General features: G+C 38.0%; 2 protein-coding genes and 1 pseudogene across 4 annotated transcripts; 2 read left to right on the top strand and 1 right to left on the bottom strand.

The window, feature by feature from the left end:
• The first annotated feature begins 4409 nt into the window (after positions 1-4409).
• Positions 4410-5323, top strand: LOC122642162 (annotated as a pseudogene).
• Positions 5324-5447: 124 nt separating this feature from the next.
• LOC122642161 (O-fucosyltransferase 10-like) lies at positions 5448-7411 on the top strand. The gene is made up of 7 exons (XM_043835586.1): positions 5448-5580; positions 5679-6133; positions 6225-6273; positions 6334-6341; positions 6592-6875; positions 6960-7218; positions 7397-7411. The coding sequence occupies exons 1-7, from the start codon at positions 5448-5450 to the stop codon at positions 7409-7411; spliced, it is 1203 nt and encodes a 400-aa protein (XP_043691521.1).
• A 1492-nt stretch (positions 7412-8903) lies between these two features.
• Positions 8904-15922, bottom strand: LOC122641650 (linoleate 13S-lipoxygenase 2-1, chloroplastic-like). 3 transcript variants are annotated; one of them, XM_043834935.1, is made up of 9 exons: positions 15755-15922; positions 11902-12170; positions 11554-11791; positions 11161-11478; positions 11003-11088; positions 10787-10897; positions 10419-10720; positions 10054-10314; positions 8904-9780 (listed from the first exon to the last, which is right to left on the bottom strand). In XM_043834935.1, the coding sequence occupies exons 1-9, from the start codon at positions 15897-15899 to the stop codon at positions 9015-9017; spliced, it is 2496 nt and encodes an 831-aa protein (XP_043690870.1). In that variant the 5' UTR covers positions 15900-15922; the 3' UTR covers positions 8904-9014. The 3 variants fall into 3 exon arrangements, with proteins under 3 accessions (XP_043690870.1, XP_043690871.1, XP_043690872.1); XM_043834936.1 differs by having other exon boundaries at positions 8904-9774; positions 10048-10314; positions 11003-11095; positions 11168-11478; XM_043834937.1 differs by having other exon boundaries at positions 8904-9774; positions 10048-10314; positions 11554-11792; positions 11939-12170.
• Positions 15923-20222: the final 4300 nt, after the last annotated feature.

Here is a 20222-nt window from a genome sequence, read left to right as displayed (position 1 = left end):
CCTCCACTTGATTTGCCTCCTTAAGATTTTCACCAATCTTATCCTTAGCTTTTTCATTTCCAGAATTGGAACCTTTTTCAAAAAATGATTTCTTTTTCTTTGGACAATTCTTTTTAAAATGTCCACTCTCACCACAATACCAACAACCATTCTTACCATCATGCCCCTTGGATTTAGACCGGGGTCTTGATTTGCTTCTCGAAAATCTTTTTGAAGAGTCATAACGGTCTTTACCTCTACCCCTAGTCATGTGAACTTCCGATCCTTTATCCATAGAACTCCCCAAAGAAGCCTTTTTTCGGAGTTCTTCAGCAAGTAATGTACTGCAAACTGAATCATAGTTCAAAGAATCCCCTTTACTACAATTTAGGGTTGTCACCAAATGATCATAGGATTCCGGTAGAGTGCAAAGTAAAATAACTGCCTTGTCTTCATCTTTCATCTTCTCTTCAACACTTTCCAATTGACAAAGAATATTGTTGAACTCATTTAAATGATTGGAAACATTTGCACCATCTTTCATTCTCAAAGAGAATAATTTTCTTTTCAAAAAAATCCGATTCGTGAGAGACTTGGTTTGATAAATACTTTTCAACTTTGACCACAAACCCGCAGCCGTTGTCTCAAGTGCAATATTGAATAAAACTTCATTAGACAAGCTCAACCTGATAGTGGACATGGCTTTGAGATCCATGTCTTCCCAAGCATCATCTGTCATGGGATCCGATTTATTTTCTTTTTCCAATAATGCCTTGTGACAACCATTTTGGATCAATAAGTCCTTCATCTTCATTTTCCACAACTCAAAGTTTGCCTTTCCATCAAAAGGCTCCACCTTAAAAATATGGTTGGTCATTTTTCTAAAAATTATTTGCATAAATAATCACAAGCTCTGATACCAGTTCTAGCGATCAAGAGACCCTCCATGGATCGACTAATAAAATCAACCACCCTCAAATACACGAAAAAGAAACCAAAATCTTATGCAAATAAGATAGAAAAATAAATAGAGAACCACAAGCACAAATGCAAAAGCAAAACCAAAAACACAAGGAATTACGTGGTTCACCACTATGGGCTACATCCACAGGAAGGGCAGAAAGAATCTACTATTTAGAATCAAAATAGTACAAGATTTGGGTTGTTACAGGGTTACCTCAACACACTGTGAAGAACCCACCTTCAAAACCCAATCACCAATCTTCCCACAATCACAACCTTGATTGCAAACCTTCTCACAAGAGAACCGTTGGAAAAATCCTTCCAACACCAAACTTGGACAGAAAAAAAACACAGTAGAAGAAGAAGAGAGCCACACAAAGCACGTTCTTGTTTCTGTCTTCCACCAAAAAACTTCTCAAAAGACCTTTCCACTTCCACCTATTTCTCCTCACCCTTTTTCTTTTTAACCATCCAAGACCTTTCACATGCCTTCTCTTTTCTCTTTTCAACTCCTCACATAAAAGCTATGTGAGACAAAGAGATGGGGCCCGCACAAAACAAACAAAAAAATAAAAACAAAATAAAAAATACAGTGATATGCATCACCGACTCAACAAATACCAACTGATTTTGTTTGGTCTTTCATAAATATAAATGGCGAATGTGTGATAAAATATCATGATTTCTTATGTGATAAAATTGACCAATTAGAACAAAGCACAAGGATCATGTGTTTTTGGGTGGGATTTTGAAATTTGAACCATCCCAAGAATTTTCATATTTGGTTAAAATAGCAGGTTGTAAATTTTAACCGTGATACTTAATCTCTCTCTTCCCGGCATTTCTAACTATTCTGCTCTCGGCTTCTGTAACTATTCTGCGGTTCATTTGGTTAGAATGGAGGGTTGTTGATTTTGACCGTTGAGACTTCATTTACCTCCTCTCTACTACTTGTCTCGTGAAACTGCATTTCCCCTCTCTCGACTACTCTGCGGGTTGTAGGATTTTGTTTCGTGAAACTTCATTTCCCTTCTCTCGCATCTCCAGCTATGCAAGTTTGAGGTTGTTTTCTCCCTCTTGCTGCTTAATTTTTTTTTCCTTTCATATACTAATATAACCTATTCTACAGGCTATGGCACACCAAGGGAACCAAATGCCACTATAGGGAGGCGGACCAGCAAACCCACCACCAAACGCAGACCCAAACGGGTTCATGGACAGTATGAACGCTATTGTACAAGCTATCATACAACATTGGCCGTTTATGCAACAACAGATTGGTGTGTTTGTTTGTCTTCCGAACAATGCGCAACTATTACAGCAATTGAACGCACTTCATGAGGCAGTTAATGCCCAAAATGTTGCTATGCAGAATAACTATAACAATATTCAAGTGCTTCTTGACATGGTTCTTGTGGGGATGACTGCCTTGGACTATAACAGTTATGCGAGAGTTCTGAACTCTCAAGCTAACTGGAACTCAATTGTTCACTGGCTGCAGAACATGTATGGACAATTTCCGTTGTGGGCGCCTGCGATAAAGAATGATGTGCTGTACCACTTGACTGGAGCTCAAGTCAATGCACTTCTTGATTTCTACAGACTCCAACGCCACGGAACTGTTGTGGAAAGGCGCGGTAGACTTGCGCACTTCATAGGTTTATTATTTTAGTTGTTGTTTAATATTTATGTTTAAGATGAAAGTAAGTGCATGTTATTTACTTACTATTTGATGGAATTAGGAGCTTGTTATTTACTTGATCTATCCTTACTGATGAGAATTTGTCATATTGGACATTCACAAGTATAGTTAGAAAAGAATGACTGTAGCTCGGTGATTAAACTCTTTGTTTTTGAAATTTATACAAAGACAGTGGCACTTAGATTTCTATTATTCCTCATGATTTTATATGTTGTTGAATTTAGAGTTGTTAAAAGGGGTTGATGTTTTTTGTGTTTAGTGAATAAAATATCAAGTAGTACTTTGAGTTTAATCTCTACTATTGTGCTTAAATGGTCTACCATTTTGAGCCATTGGACAGATGATGTGGTAATTCCGACTATTGGATTGAGAGGACGTGGTCTGGTTTAGCTCACAATGAATTAAAATTTGAATGAAATTTCGTTGAAACAGTGCATTTTTACCTACAATGTAGACATGATCGAAATGACCAAATCTTGCCAAAGCTTCATTGCGACTTCATTTAAATTTTTGTCTAACTGAAATGGTAGACTTGAAACGAGTTTTCGAATTAGTGGCAATCTATCAATTTTTAATGAAGTCGCAATAATTGTCATGTGCTGTATTAAATTGTTAGAGAAGGTTTAAAAGAAGCTTGTGGAGGAGTTGACTTCTTGTTCTGTAATAGGTTGTCTAGTTGTTTGTTTCTTGGATCTTAGTTTCTCGGCATTATGTTTAGGTTTCTTGTGGAGAAGTTTCCCAGTTTTTTTTTTTCTTTTTTTTGATGTACATTTTCATTCATTTTGCATTTATGCTCAAATTTCTGTGATTCAGAGATTCTGATTGGTGTTTTGAGGTAAGAAAATGAAGGAATCTACTGTTTCAACTCTCTTTATGGATTGGACCTTTACTCTCTTAAGGAGTTCAAGCATATTGATAGATTGGCTTTCGGGAGAGTGCTGAACTCTAACCTTTGGGTCAGATTGATGTATTTTTTTAGTTTGTGTGACTCCTTAATATAGGAGAGGAGAGGGTGAAGGATCATATATATAGAGACTCTGATGTCCATACATAATCAAGTATAGGAAAACTAAATTTTAGTCCTCAGATGGGTGAGATTCAGTATTGAATTTGTCCACTATAATCAGTTCACATAGATGTTGGTCCAATGCAACCAATTCTGTATTCATTTTGCATTTATGCTCTAATTTCTATGATTCAGAGATTCTAATTGGTGTTTTAAGGTCAGAAGAATGAAGAAATCTAATGTTTCAACTCTCTTAATGGAGTTCAAGGATGTTGATAGATTGGTTTTCAGAAGAGTGCTGAAACTTTTGGGTCAGGTTGGATGTAATTTTTTAGTTTGTGAATCCTTAATATAGGAGAGGAGAGGGTGAAGAGTCATATATATAGAGACTATGATGTCCATACATAATCAAGTATAGGAAAGCTAAGTTTTAGTCCTCAGATGGGTGAGATTCAACATTGAATTTCTCCACTATAATCAGTTCACATGGATGCTGAGTTTTCTCTTGACAGGTAAGGTATTTCGGGTCTTGCCGTCCTATGTGTATCTTATGTTCTGTTCCAACTTATTGGTTGAATTGTATTTCGCTTCTCAGATCACCAGATAATCATCTCAAGAGCCGTGAAGAGATTACATTGACAGGTTTTGGTCTTGGATTGATGCTTGCATTTGAGATTATTTTTTTTTGTTTTTTAATGTTTTTTGTTTTCTTTCTGAAAATTTATTTTAATTGCACATATGTACGAGTAAATGTTTGGTTTTATATTGTCCACAGATCAAATCCCTGCTGAAGGAGATCCTTATATTGCCTTCTTCATTGATGAGGTCCAAAGTCTATTGAAATTTTGTGTCATTGATATGTGTTGTTTCTAATATTTTAAATCCCAAGCACTGTTCAACACTTGACAGGGACTTTTGCTCTTTATAGGATATTAGAATGAATATTTCTCCTCTTGCAGAGATTCCGGAATTATTCCAATGGAAGAAGAGTATGCTTCTTTTATATCTTGTGATATGCTTGCACTTTTGAATTTTGAGGAATTAAAAAAAAGCAAGGCAGAAATAACGTGATATCTTTTTATGTAGTGCCCCCTATTCAGCTCCAGCAGACAATGGTGTGGGTGTTTCTGATCCTGGTCCAAGAGGTCAAGCAGAAGCATCCAGTCAGAAAGATGCTGAAATGCCTAACTCCCAAGGCCTTCCTGAAATTGAAATTATCCATGATGCTGTTCATAACTCTAGATCAGAAGACTTTCCAGAGTTGCCAAACCTCAGTAATGGTGCTTTTGAACAAAACAAGCAAATTCAACCAGAATATGAGTGGGGAAAAGGCTCTTTCTCCAATTGTGGAGGATATGGTAGTTTCTGGAGGATAATCTGAACCATTTCAGTTACAACCAGAACTACCAACCTCTGTTGCTTCAGAAGAGGCTCTTGAAGGTTTTGATGCACATTTTTCACTAGGTGGGTTCACCTTGGGCATCATTACAATATATCTATGTTTGTTCTATTTTACTGGCTTAAAAGAGAAAATTCTATTCGGCCTTTCCATGATAATGGTTTCTCATGATGCTGGTCATATGTCACCTGGGCTGGTGATTCAATCAACACTGCCTATTGAGAAACAAAAGCTAGAGCACGGAAGAGAAAACAGGTGTTTGATCAGTCTGTAGTGTTGTCGAATAAGTAAGTGCTATTGTTATTGTTATTTTTTTCCTTGGTGTAAAGTTCTTGCTTACTCTTATACTCATCTTTGGTTATGGAATTTCATGTTATTAATTTGGGTTTTATAGGTTCATGAGGGAGAGTCTCAGAGACCCCAGTCGTCTAGTGCACCATTGTAAGAAACTTCCTTGCACAAATTTGGATGTTTGGAGGTTCTACAACAGGTTAAGGATGGAGCATGTCTTCCTTGAACCATCAATTTCTGGCGAGTGATTTCCACTTTGCCGGCTGAATCTTGGTACTTCACCAATTCCAGTCTGTGGAACTGATTTTATGAGAATCTGGACATGTATCTTTCTGCAGGTTTGTGTACAAATCTTCAAAACATAGATAAGAAGGATTTCATTTCTTCCAGAGTTGGTTCAATTCCCACAGAGGATGCTCTTGCTGAGTTGAGGGGTGCACAGTCTCCTGCTCCCATACCTGACCATGAGATGGAAATTGAACACCTTCGATTTGAGGAAGGCCATGTTGGTCTCAGTTTTATTCCTGAGTTGATGCCTTCTTCACCTGGATTGATGCCTTCTCCATCAAAAAGAGACGGATTCACTCCCATCCATGCCAGTAGTTTAGGGCCAGGGCCCATATCAGAAATGTCAGCTGGAACTGAAATACTGCCAACACCGGATCTAGAGGGATTTACCGAACCACCCAGCACTGAGCCGGGAACACCAATGACTCGTTTCGAGGTTCATTTCAGTCTCAGAGATACTGGTTTTTCAGTTATTCCAGAGTTGCTGAATTCTGCAGAAACAGATGTGAGTTGTGTGTGTTGTGTGAGGGAGATGGATCCTGCAAGCACTAGATGCAGTATGTTACTGATTCAATGGTATTTTTCATGCAATGTACGACCTAAATTTTCTGGAAGCATATGACACACCAGCTAGTAAGCTACATGGTATGCCAATTTTTTTTCCACCCGATATGCAGTTGCTTTGAATGATTTCCTGATTTGTAGAGTGTTTTGTACCATTTTGCTTTTGGAAGCTTATTTTCAAATGATTAGTGGAATAACATTTAGAAGCTTAGCATTTTCCTTCCCATTTTTTATGATGGAAAGGAAGAGGTTTTGCCCAAATTTTTGATGTCAAATAACTAAATTCTGATATGAATCAATTGAGTACCCAACTAGATGTATTTACCATTTTATGGTGAGTTGTTGTTTCTTTCTTTGGTTTATGTTGCATTCTCTTATTTGTTTATTGTATTGTTTTAGGTGGCATTTCATGCATTGAGGTTTGCCCCTCCTATTCCAGATCTTGGTAACAAGCTAGCAGACAGAATGCAGAGTAAGGGACCATACCTTGCTCTTCATCTACACATGGAGAAAGATGTTTGGGTGGGAACTGGGTGTCTTCCTGGGTTGAGCCATGAGTATGATGAGATAATTCGCAATGAGAGAAAATTAAGGCCAGAGCTCCTTACAGCAAGATCGAACATGACTTACCATGATTGCAAGCTTGCAGGGCTTTGCCCTCTGAATGCCTTGGAGGTTACCAGGTAGGGTTTGAAAACCTTTACTTTTGAAGTTATAATATTTGCATTGTTTCTTTCAACCTGAAGATCCTCTTGTTTCATGTTTAGGCTGCTTAAAGCACTTGAAGCTCCAACAAATGCTACGATATATTGGGCAGGAGGCCTTCCACTGGGGGGAAGAGAAGCTTTACTACCTTTAATCAGAGAATTTCCTCATTTCTATAACAAGAATGACCTTGCTTTGCCTGGAGAATTGGAGCCTTTTGCAAACAGAGCCTCCCTTCTTGCTGCAATTGATTATGTAGTTTCTGAGAACAGTGATCTCTTCATGCCATCTCATGGTGGGAATATGGGGCATGCTATCCAGGTATTATGTTGCTAGCACCGTTACTAATTTGGGCATTGGATCCAGTTTTTCTAGTTGTAGTCTTGCTTCATTGAGTAGCTTAATACATAAAGAAATGAAGGAACTCTTGACCAAAATTAATGCCGAATTGACCAAGGCATTGAGTCTGAGTTATAATGCATTCTCATTTACATCATAGCTTTCCAAGTTTTAATTCACCCGAATATGAGCAAGTATTACTAAATAATATTGAATGCTTACTTTTTGTAATGACTGGTAGATGCTACTGAAAGGCTACGTAGATTGGCATCTTTTTCTGCAACTTTGCATTGCTAACGACTATACAACTGTTGTTGAAACAGGGGCATAGGGCCTATGCAGGGCACAAGAGGTATACAACCCCGAACAAAAGACAGATGCTTCCTTACTTCTTAAATGCTTCTCTACTGGAATCTGAGTTCAATAGGATTATAAGGATCTTCACCATGATTCTCTGGGGCAGCCAGAAATCAGAACAAGCAAGGCCAGGAGGGATGTGACAAAGTATCCTGTAACAGAGTGCATGTGCAATGATTCTAACCCAAGATCCACAACATCATTCAACTAAGAAAGGATTCCCATAGGATTGGATTGCAACAGTTTTCTCCTTGGAAAACTTGGTACGTCACCCTTGAATGAGTCGTACCTTTTGAGACCTGAAAACTTTCATTCTTGAGGGCACCATGGCTCCTGAGCAGTCATTTTAGAGAGGCAATTTTGGAGGTATATCATCTGCAAGTATGTATCCATACGTGCATACACATTGCCACCTCTGTCTACGTATGCATGCGCGAGTCATGGTATAGGTGCCCTGTATATGATAGTAATACCATGAAAGAGCAAAAATCATTTCTTTATTCTTTTCAGGATAGTTTTGCCAGGGATGTATTTGTTCCTGTTTCATTCTTTTTGAGCATACATGTATCATGAATTGCTACTTGTACATATATGTATAAATGATCATAAATTGGTGTTATATTATAAGTTGGCCTCGTCATGGTTATGTTTCTTTCTTCTGAAGTTTTGATCAAATCAGGTTTTGAAATTATGCAACCAACCCACATGGGAGTTAAGAAAAGGGGGAAAAAGAGACTTTGATTGATTTCATGTGATCATACATTGTAGTTATTTGTATACGGTGCCAGCTTCAGAACCACCTTGCATTTCATCTGATATGATATTGGTGTCAGACTATTCATCATGCATTAAGTTGATGCAAACTGGTTCTGAAATTGGCTTTGTCAAACCAACTCACTCCAAAAGAAATAGAAAAGGCATGGTGGCATTTCATGCTGATATTTAGAATTTCCCCAGAAAATTACTCTGGACCTTCTGGTATACTGGGTGGGTAAAGAAAAGGCACCTTGTTCTACTACACTTTGTAACTGATGCTCATTTTGGTTGTACAAGTAACTACATATGTTGATGACCATTCTGGTATTTTGACCTTTTGTCTCTTTTGGTAGTTTTGTAGTGGATTGTGCTTATTATAGCTTGGTGTATGGATAATTTTAAGCTGAAATGTAGAGTTAAGCAAAAGCAATAAAAGAGATTGTTCATTTCCCATTGCTGCAGCTTTATTTATCATTGCAAATGATAATTTAAGAAAGATAGATGGGCAGTAGAAAATATTTGGATTGTATTCTATTGGCTATGGTGTAGCATGATTTAACAATCATCACTAACTATTGCAGCCATTGAATTTCATTATTTAGATAAGGTAATAAGATGTGTCCATAACACAACAATAATTATTTGAAAACGATCATGTTTCACTTCTAAATAGAGATACTGTTAGGAATTCCCATCCCCGTCAATCCAGAGTCAGAGAATGGTTTCAGGAGCTGATATGGTACAATGCCAGCTCCAGTTCTATTCTTCAGCTTCAAATCTGTGTTTCTGGCATCAATAATTGCTTCAATCTCCTTCAATCTTTCATTGAACTTCTCAAATGCATCCTTGGTAACTGGATTATCGGCCCATGTTGCCTCTATCTTTCCTCCAAGATACTCTTCATCAATCGAGTGTGTTGACAACACATCCAAAACAGTCATCACAGTTGTTGCTTGAATCTGTGAAGGGAAGGACTGCAAGAGTGCTAATGTGGGTTTCTCCATGAATTTCTTGAGGTCTTGTTCTGAAGGGTCTTCAGTGGGCATGTTGGTTCTAGCAATTGTGGGTCGGTTTGGAAAGTAACCACCATATGCATACTGACCAAAGTTTACAGCAGAATGGTGGCATGAGGCAACCCAGATAATGGTTGTCAAGATTTCAATAAGATTTTCTTGTGTTTCGAGGACTGGCCACCATGGTTCATCCTTCTTGTCTCCATGGCCTTGGGTTCTGACCTCAGTCCACCATGCTTGCAGCTCTTGATCAGATTCAACTAGGCTAGCATCCGGGTAATAGTGGTTGACATAGTCACTCACCCATTGCTTTGTGGCTGTCCAAATGAGGAGGCCATCATCTGCAAAGGGGTAGTCCTTGATGGTCAGCTTCACACCATGCTCAGCTGTTTGGTCCTTGACTGCCATTCCCCTGTTAGCAATTGAAATATGACATTGATTAGAACCTTACTTGAGAAGTTGCTGAGTGACTTTAAGGATTCCATTGTAGCTCTACTTGAAACAGTTTCTCTGTTTCTGATATTGCCCATTAGAGCTCTTAATTGTGCGTTTGGAATCTATATCAATAATCCATAGAATTCATGACTTAGTTACGACACTACGATGTTATACTTAAAAATTTCACTGTAGTGTCCTATTACTATATTTACCTTGATATCAACATTTTATACCATAAATGCATTACCTCCTAATGAGGTCTGCTGGTAGACCCTCCATGTCAAAACGCCAGAATTTGTCATAAGCAACAGAACTAAGCTCCATTGAATACTTGCGTAGTGAGAAGGAACTCTCAATTATCCCATTTCCATTGATGAGGGCCAACCGAGCAAGAGAATTGATCTTCATTGTGTATCGAAAATGAGGATGCAAAAATCTGTAGATTGGATGCATTGCACTTAGTTGCCGATTAGCTGCAATTATGTATGGCTCTGTACAACAATGAGTCCTCAGCCTACATAAAAGAAATAGAGCAACATCAAAGTTTGCTAGATTAATTCCACAATGCCAAATTAAAGTCCCAAAGGATAAACCTTTGTTGGGCATTGAAGGTTTTACCAGTGGCTGACAAGCTCATGATAACCTGATTCATGAGCACACACATGAGATTTGGCTAGTCTCCATAACCAACTATCAATGGTATCAGTACTAGGTAAAAACACTTGTTTCCACTGTGGCTTGTCATCTATGGGTGGTCGAGTGAGCTCGATAGCAAGGGGTTTTAGTGTGCCATCAGGGTTGAGAAAGAATAGTGTGCGAGACCCATATAGTGTCGTGCCTTCTATATCTCTTACTTTCTTCACACAAGGTAATAGCAAATCATGATAATCTAACATGAACAGTTTCTTTCCATTTATGGCCTGCAAACATAAATTAGAAATTAGTAGATGCTAAACCAATCTCCTATTCTATTGCATTTGTGCTACCTCATTGATGGTCATTTGATGTCCAATTCCTTGCTCAACAATTGCAGTCGTAATTGCCGACTCCAGTGGGCCATAGATCTTAGGATCGAGCTCACTCTTCAATGGCCATTCCTGCAAAATTGTGTTATTAATCGTAAGATGACAAGCTTTGATCTTTGATGTTTATGTATCTCTTAAACTCTCATGTCATATGTAGGTGATATTCATTTATCATACTGTGACTAGCTGAATGCTATAGGGGTTGACACCAGCAAGTGTTTGACGAGCAAATTCCTCCTCTCTTAACCAAGAAAAGTGGTCTCCTGCAAGGTAAATGATCGCTTAGAGAGAGAGAGAGAGAGAGAGAGAGAGAAAGAGAGATTCTTAGTTCTTACTTTCATACAGTTTAGGGATCTTAAAGCGCAGGATCGTATCTCCATGTTTTATAGCCTTGGCAAGCCCAGAAGATAGTTTCTTCAATAACCCTTGATTTTCAACTTGGGGTAACTCCATCCCTTGAATGAAGAGGGAATCAATGGCGAGGAAGGAAGGAAATCCAAGATTGCTGTCTGTGAGAGTAGCTCTGATCTGAGGGAGCAAAGCATCCAATGCAGCACTTATTGTCTCACAATAGAATGTTAGTGTCTTGACATCAGAGAATTCCTCGTCCCTTGGTACGTATATGCTGAGGCTTCTTTTCTCCGACAATGGATCTACAACATTCAAATTTAAAGAATGTGTACATGATAGGGAAGCAGAAATGGTGGTGATGGTGATCAATATCTTACCTTTGTCGCAAGGATCACGGCCTGTTCTACAACGCCTTGGATAAGGGTGTTCCTCACCACCTAGGACTGGTCTTGCTAGTTCATCACTGCTGTCTGGGTCTCCAAGGTCATTATACTTGTCGTAATCATAGATCCTCTCGAACGCCTTTCGTTCTCCCTTTCCATCGCCACGAAGGTTCTCAAGCTCCTTCTCTCTCAGCCCCCTCAGGCCACTTGGTGTTTGTGATGGCAAGTAGGACTAGTACCAAACATGACATGAGTTTAATGGACTATGTCTATGATAATGTGTTCTTATTATTACTTCAAATTGTACCCATTTTTGAGTGAGAGAGAGAGACAGAGAGAGACCTTGTTGGTGAAGAAGACCCTCTTTTGTGGGTTCTCTGACTTAGAATGGACCCAAGAGTTGCAGGTGATGTTGAGAGTACCAGTGAGAGATCCATTGAGGACAATGGTCTTGATGAAGAGCTCCGTGGGGTGTTCATTCTCCACAAGCACTGCACCCACTTCGCCAAAATTTGCAGGAACCACCAACTTGCCCTCATAGTTTGCATTTCCCTCTTTTTGGCTAACACAACGTGCGTATCCTTTTATGGTATCTTTCTCCATTCCCGTCTCTTTTTTTCGAAAAAAAAAAAAAAAAAAAAAAAACCACAAATTAATAGTGAATTTTCAGCCTCCATACAAGTATGTAACAAGGAACAAAACATGAATATGTCATGACCTCTTATATAATAATATATTTTCTCAAGCCACGGTGAAGGAGGAATTCTTTCACATACCGATGGCCATCATTGGTTTAGATGGGTGCCAAGGAATAGTGGAGGTATTTCGGGTGTTTTTATCTGCTCCATTTCTCCAAGTTCCTCTAATAGAAGAGAGGGGGGAAGGACCCCACCAGGGTAGTGTGTTCGGGCAGGGGTAGGGTAGTCATTTTTACCCTCCTCTATTACAGAAACTTGGGGAAGTGGAATAGATAAAGGTCCGTATTTCGGACCTCCAACAATTAGGAAAGAGATTAATAATAACCCTAGCTAGATCAGTCGGTGTTTGTAATTTTATTTTTTTACCCTCCTAGTATAAAACACTTCTTCTTCAATGAGGGTAAAAACCCTATTGTTTCACACATATATTTGAAAATAGTTTTTTAAAATGACACTTAAATTATTTTAAAAATCCCTTTTTACATTTAACTTAAAGAACTGAGCAATCAAAAGAAGGTTACATGTTCAAGATTAATTTATAAAAGTGTCATTCAAATAATTCCAATAAATTTGCAAAAGTATCTATTATCAGCAATATAACAAAGTAAAGGAATTAAGTATGAAAGAAGAAGGAAAGACAATTTCCTTTTTATTGGATGATAGGAACTTTTGTGAGGTCATAGAATTCCTTCGGATATTTTTTTAAGTGAAATAGGATAAGAGTGGACGGTAGAAGGGTACACTAGCATCATCTGTCTCTCTATCTCTCTTCTCCTTATATAAAATGTCCTCTACCTCTACGTTCAAAAATATATATATATATATATATAAATATCAATCAGGTCTTCATCGATTCTCTTCCTTTTCCACCATATAAATTCTTTTCTTTTGTTTTAGGACTAAGTTTCTCTTCACCCATAGAGGACGTTTCACCTACCATCGTAGGGTTTACAAACCTCTCCTAATAATACCCTTTCAATTCCCATCCTCTCCTGCTCCTACGGTGAATGGGATACCATCCACCATGGGTAGAGGGAAACCCGATCCTTGTGTTTAGCGTACATCCCCCTTACCAAAAAAAAAAAAAAAGGTACATCCCAATGGGGCAAAAGATCTACCATAGCTCCAAAATACTATCCGAATAGTGAACTAGTTCTTGTGGACATTATTTATTAGGTGTCCCAAGTCCCATGTTCAGTTCGTGTGAGCCAAAATAGCAACATGCCTCGTATCATAGTTTATGTCTGCACCTAAATTCATCGTACCACCCATTAATTTAAAAAAAAAATATGTGATTCATATTCAAAATGATCCCATCCCCTCCTTCCCTTTAGTACTGCCAGACGATTTTCTGTGGTTTTGGGAGAAGGAAGACCCAAATTTAAATTGACACTTGATGAGCACTTATAAAGGTTTGCCACCCTCATATACTTGCATCTCCTTTTTGTAGTTCCTCTATTGTGTTTTTTTTTTTTTGGTAAGAAAAAATTCATTGAAAAACAGGAGCAGAGCTCACGGCAACAAGACCTTCCTGACTAGGGAATCTGTCACAATATTGGTTTCCCTAGATATAGAAACAAACTTACAGGACTCATAGTTCCTCTATTGTAAATGCCTCTTAAAATGTGTTTTGCTAACCTCACATGAACAATTTCACAGGTTACTCATAGTCTTAATTATCCTATGACAACCAAGGTTATAAGTATTAGTATTGGTCATGACCGATACTGATATGATGGTATTACAGATCTGACTGCATTGGATCAATATTAACTGTAAATTAAAAAAAGCAAAAATTTTCAAGCATAAATGTACATATACACGACCAACATCAAATGCAGTCAGATTAGCATAAATGCCATCTAAAATGATGTAAATATCCTTTGCCTCTTATTTGATGGAGTTGATGGGAGAATCTCCCGTGTTCGAATACTTTTCCTATATATAAAAATGGACCATGATAACAATAAGATTTGTAGGTATGGAAACCCCTTTTAGATAGGATGAGTGAAAAATAAGTACTTTCCTAAGATGTGATTGAATTGTGATCAGATTGGCATAATGTCCATCTAAAATGATATAAACACCCCTTGCCCCTTATTTGATGGAGTTAATGGAAAAATCTTCTGAGTTCGAATACTTTTCTCAATATAAAAATAGACCATGATGACAACAAGATTTGTAGGTATGGAAATCCATTTAGATATGATGAGTTAAAAATAGTATACTTTCCTAAGATGTGATTGGATTGTGATCTTAACATACTTGTAAAGTTAGCATTTTCATTTTTAATGAGGAAAGAAAAATAGATTTGCTTTTGGTTGGATGAAAGAAAAAAAAAAAAAAAAAAAGATAAAAAAAGAGAATTTTCAGTGAAAGTAACCTTTCAAGATTGATGATGTGACCCTGTGGGATTGGGCTCCTCTCCCGTGCGATCCGGTGTGCAACACACGTTGATTGGTTGGCGAGTCCCCGATCCACACGTCAACATGTCAAGATGTGTGCTGACGTGTGGATCGGGGCTTCTCAGCCGCACAATGTGTGTTAGAGAGAAGCCGGATCCGTTAACTCCTACCCTTGTTGTTCATGATCCAATACACCCTTCGGTAATCCAATTAGATTAGACTATTGGACCAATGACACTGATGAAGGGATTCCTCCTTCATTATTGATTTCTTTTTTTGTCCTCATAAAAATAGAATCTTTTGCTAATTTCACAAAAATGACCACATATGTCTTTTAAGAGGGCATCCAATCTATCTAATTATTTGGATCATAGTTCAAAGAATCGGACAACCTTGATTTCGATTATGCCAAATTTCTAAAACCCTATTTTGAATCGACTATGGATGCAAATCTTCATTTTTTGGCCATTTTTCTCTTCTTTTAATCATTAAAATATCAGATGATCAATGAAACTTACCTTTTATAGCAATATCTACAAGTATTTTAAATAAAAACTTATTAAAAAAAGGTAAAGATGGACACACCGACATTGTACCCAGTTTGAGTCTATCTCTCTCCCACCGTATAGGTCACAACCGCTGGCTCTAGCGGCATGCCCAACCCTCTCCCTAAAAAAATTCACTCTTGAAATCTTAACTTCTTCCTCCCTATTCCATTTTCTAGGGTTCCGGTGTTGTGCCCTCTCTCCCATGTTATAGGGCACAGCCGCTATCTCGAGGAAAGCTAGCGGTATGCCCAACCCTCTCCCTTAAAAAAAATAATAAAAAGAAATCACGGTTGAAATTCTTTACTTCTTCCTCCCTATTCCATTTTCTAAGGTTCCGGTGGATTCCATGACGGATTCCTGAGTTTTTAAACCTTGGTTTGGATTAAAAGAAAAACAGTACCAGCCCTCATGGTGGCTTAAATCAAACAACCATTTTTGCTGGGAAAAATGGTTTTGCTACATTATTTCCATAATAAAACTATAGAGGTACCCATAAATGAGAATTGCTACTATATATAATACTACTACTACTACTACTACTTACTTGGATCAAGTTGAGCGCTTGCGAGCTCCAAATGAAAGGTTCTCCCAAGAATATCCTCAACATTACTGAGGCTTAATGGAACCTTAGTTGTGACAACGGCAGTAATGGTGATAGAATTCTCTGCTTCTGCTGCATTATTAGCCATTGCTCTAATGCCACCACCGGAGACTGATGATCGGCGACGACGACGATAATGGCAACAACTACTCTTCAGTTTTGGAAACTGAGTCGCCGGCACTGTTCTGATGGGAAACACTACTTTATAAGTCCCATGGCTGGAGACTATAACCTTTGGTAAGCTCAAGAGTACTGGTCCATTAGTATCAGATAATGGGCGCAGATGAGTCTCAAACATCGATCTCTCCAGCGTTTCTTGACTTACTTTAACTGAGTGAGCCAAAGAGGGTCTCTCTCTCTCTCTCTCTCTCTCTGTAACTGTGACACACACAGCTATAAGAAGAAGAAGAAGAAGAAGAAGAAGAAAGAATTTATAGGGAGAGAACTTTATTAATGGTGGTTGGAATTGGATTACAAAGTTATATCACAACGTTTAAATAAGCAAGACAAGTATAAAATTTCACAAGAAGATTTAATTCTGTAGAGAGCATTCTGAAAGTGATGGAAGTAATCACAAAAACTAGAGACTAGAGAAGAAGCTAGCGTCGGCGGGGGAGAAGGTTAGTTGAGACCGTCCAAGGGATTTTTATCCTCTCAAGTGCAGTGCACCGTCGAGGCAGTGGCGTCTTTTTATCTTCTCAAATGTTTGAGTGTACGGTTGGATTCTCAAGTGAGGTGTACTAGGCAGTGCACCGTTCTTGAGAAGATAAAAATTCATCGTCCAAGGCCCTCTAGGGCCAGTCATATGGAATCTACTGTGGGTCCCATTGGAGGAGTGGATTAATCCATGTGAGTGGCCTTGGACGGTACTTGTACAAGGGCATGATCTGATCTCGATTGATTGGTGTAAGTTAATTAAAATCCTCTCTAATTCCTTGATCGCGGAGTGGGGTGCAGTTCGGGTTTGAGAGGTTGACACCTGGCAAGCGTGACATCAATGGTTCGAGGTCAATTGAGTACTTTTTTTTTCACTTAATTTTTGAGTTTGGTAACATTGGGTGTCGTGCCTGCCAAGTGTCCAACTCTCAACCCGAAACTTCACGACACTGCATTTTAGGGAATTTGAGAGGATTTTTTTTTTTCTAGTGTATGTTGTGTCACACACACATGTCTCACTAAATTTGCACGTGAAATTTTTTGAAGCAATTTTCTATGGCTATCGCTTCACAATTTCTCATCGTACAAACTGGACCAGAGTCGGCTGAGGTCGATCATTTTCTCCCAGTCCCTATCCGATTCAGACAAATTTTCTACGGAAAAACCTTGTTGGCTAGATGTTTGGAATATGCTGATTCCAAAGCCGATCCAGTTCGATTACGATCCATTCCGGATTGGGATCAGCCCAAACAAACTGGATCTTGATTCTAAGTTTTTAATCCTTGCAGGTAAAATCCCCGAAAGGGCCAATCGACTAGTAATGGGTAGAATTTGGAATTCATTTCACGATAATAAAACTGGTAAAAAAATTCTGTTGAAAATTTTGTTTTTTTCATTTGAAAGATGTCTTTCAAAACTTGAATCAAAATGTTAGAGAGAGACAGAGAGAAAAAAGGGAGCCTGGTAGCATCCTTTGCCATCTCACATGGAACATGAAATGACTGTCGCATCCTTCCTCTTGGATGCCTGTGTGCTTGATACTGGGTAGGGGTCACACAGCCTAGCAGCGAACCCTTTCCCAGCATGTTAAAAGCATTTCTACATCCCTCAAAAAAGTTAAGAGCTCAATATGTTAGTGTTTTACTTGAATGGTACATCCATCATGGAATCTATGGATGGGGCATTTAATTATGCTAAACGACATATGGGATAAGCTGAAATTTTATAGACAAATATAGGCCAGGTATCCGGCATGTTCACACTCAAGTTCCAACCATGATAGTACAAATAAAGTGGCTAAATGAAGCTTTGAAAATTTTAGGAATAGTAAGAGGCAGGTGCAATTAATTCCTAGACCACGAAAAGGTAGTGTATGTCAATATATAGGAGGATATATGATCGAAGGGAAGGGGGAGGATGGGTATGCTAGCGGTGTACCATAAGCTAATACCCTATGTGTCTATCTCTCTCTTCCTCCCCCTCCTTTGAAATGACTCCCTTAACCCTCAAAAGGAGGAAGAGAGAGATAGAAACATAGGGTGCTAGCTTACGGTATACCGTTAGCATACCTAACCTCTTCCCATGATTGAATTTAAGTTTAAAACTTAACAAATGGTCAACCTTATTCTTCATGATCATAAATACTCCTTCTCAGTTCAATTAGGGAAAATTATCTCCTGCAATTTCCTGTCCGGCCCAATTCCCTAGTGCCTATAATAAGAAGGGGTGGACCCCACCCGAGCAGAGTATTCGGGCAGAAGTGGAATGAACATTGTGCCCCCCTTGTTAGGGGCACTAGGAGAATTGGCAGGAAATTGCAAGGGATAAAGATCTATATAATTAACTAGGAGTTTTAGATATCTATTGTGAGAAGGTTCTTCCTTCACCATGGACAAAGGAAGACAAGGTCCATCTAAATATGTACTTTTAGAAAATATTTAATATCATGCTCTCACCATCCAACTTACAATTGAGAAAAAAAAAAAAAAATCAAGAAGGTAGCAAAGGCTTTAATTTCCGCACATTTATTTCATCTTTCTTTGATAAAGATACACTCAGTCATTGATGTGACTTGACAGTGATTAGCCACAACTTGACCACAAGGAACTTCCAAGTTATAAATGGAGATGCCGTAAGGAACTTTCCTTCCACTGACCCCAGGTTTTGTGAATGGTTTCAAGAGCTCGTGGGGTTATACTGGACAAGGTTATAAAACTCGGGTTTCAATTAGGTTTCGATTAGTTAGAAATCAAATTTGTTTCGGTTTCAATCATATTTCAGTTGAAACTTAAAATTTTTTTTCAAGCTAACTTAAACCTTGGTTTCAAGACCCAGAAGTCGTTTTCTTGTTCTGATTCTTGTTGTGCTGTTTATTTTTAATATTTTAAATCCAATCCATGCATTAGTTTCACATAGAGAACACTAAAAATAATACTTATGATTTTGATCCAATTTTGATATTGTATACTGTTCTTAGACATGGTATCGAATAAGGTTTAATCGAAACATAACACCTTCAATATAAATTAGATTTAAGCAATCTTGGATTTGTTAGAAAACTTTGTTTTGACAACTTTCCAATAAATCCAAGATTGCTTAAATCTGATTTATATTGAAGGAGTTATGTACCGGTCAAACTTAGTTTTGTGTGCGCAAATGCTGTCAAAATAGCTCTGAATGAAAATATTTTTTTGGATATCAAAACAAATAAATATTTTACCACACTTCTGGGTTTTAGCAATGTTTTACTATATTAAGATTTATGGAATTTTTAGATTTAAGAAAAACCCCAGCATTAGAAAGTTGAAATTTGCACCTACCGCTGAAAATTCAATTTTTATTCTTGAACTTGGGGGTTGATTTTTTTATTTTTTTATTTTTGAATTTGATTTTTTAACTATTTTTATTGGATTCAAATATAGGGGTATTTCCTTATTTATGAATAATATCTTAAGTAAATGAATACAAATACAAAAACATTTACTTAGGCAGAAATAAGTGTATGTCCTAGTTTGTGACCTGATTACTGGCATTCTTAAGTATTTATACTGGTTTCGAGTCAGGTTTCCCCAAGTTTCGATGGGCATAAGTGTCGAAACTTGCGAAATTACCAACATCTCGGTCGAAACCATCGAATTTCAATCGAAACCCTGAATTTTTAAAATCACCCTTCAATTCGTTTCGTAAACCTGAGAAACCGAGTTAACTCGATGGTTTTGACAGATTTCGGTTGAGCCCTTCTTCCATGATACTGCGTCACTTCTGTTTTTCAAGCTCCTTCAATTTCATATTAAATCTCTCAAATGCTGCCTTTATGACTGGATTCTCAGACAAAGCTAGTTCAGTCACGCCTCCAATGTACTCCTCATCCACTGTTTGGTTAGACAACACATCCAATACGGCTATCACCTTAGCTACCATTAATTTGTGAAGGGAAATACTTCAACGGTCTAAACTCTAAAATCAGGTTTGGCCAAAATATTCTTGTACATTCACCCATTGTTGGAATGTTTCAATAATCATGTTTTAAAAGTGCATTCTATTTTCTCTTTTGTGTATTGTTTTTGTTTGTTTTGTTTTGGAAGTTTTACAAGAGAGACTTTCCTATCAACCATGTAGGGACTCAAGGGTTAGGGGTTCGTTTTTCACACACACCTGTGCATGTTGAGAAGAGTCGGGCGGGGCATGGGAGTTGGAGTGATTATATAAAATATCTATATTTTTTTGAAAAAAAAGTTTTATACAACGTCAGCTC

The sequence above is a fragment of the Telopea speciosissima genome, chromosome 10, assembly GCF_018873765.1.
Source record: "Telopea speciosissima isolate NSW1024214 ecotype Mountain lineage chromosome 10, Tspe_v1, whole genome shotgun sequence".
NCBI classification, from domain to species: domain Eukaryota; kingdom Viridiplantae; phylum Streptophyta; class Magnoliopsida; order Proteales; family Proteaceae; genus Telopea; species Telopea speciosissima.
The sequence above is the reverse complement of the archived record's forward strand: the minus strand, read 5'-3'. Positions and strand labels throughout refer to the sequence as shown.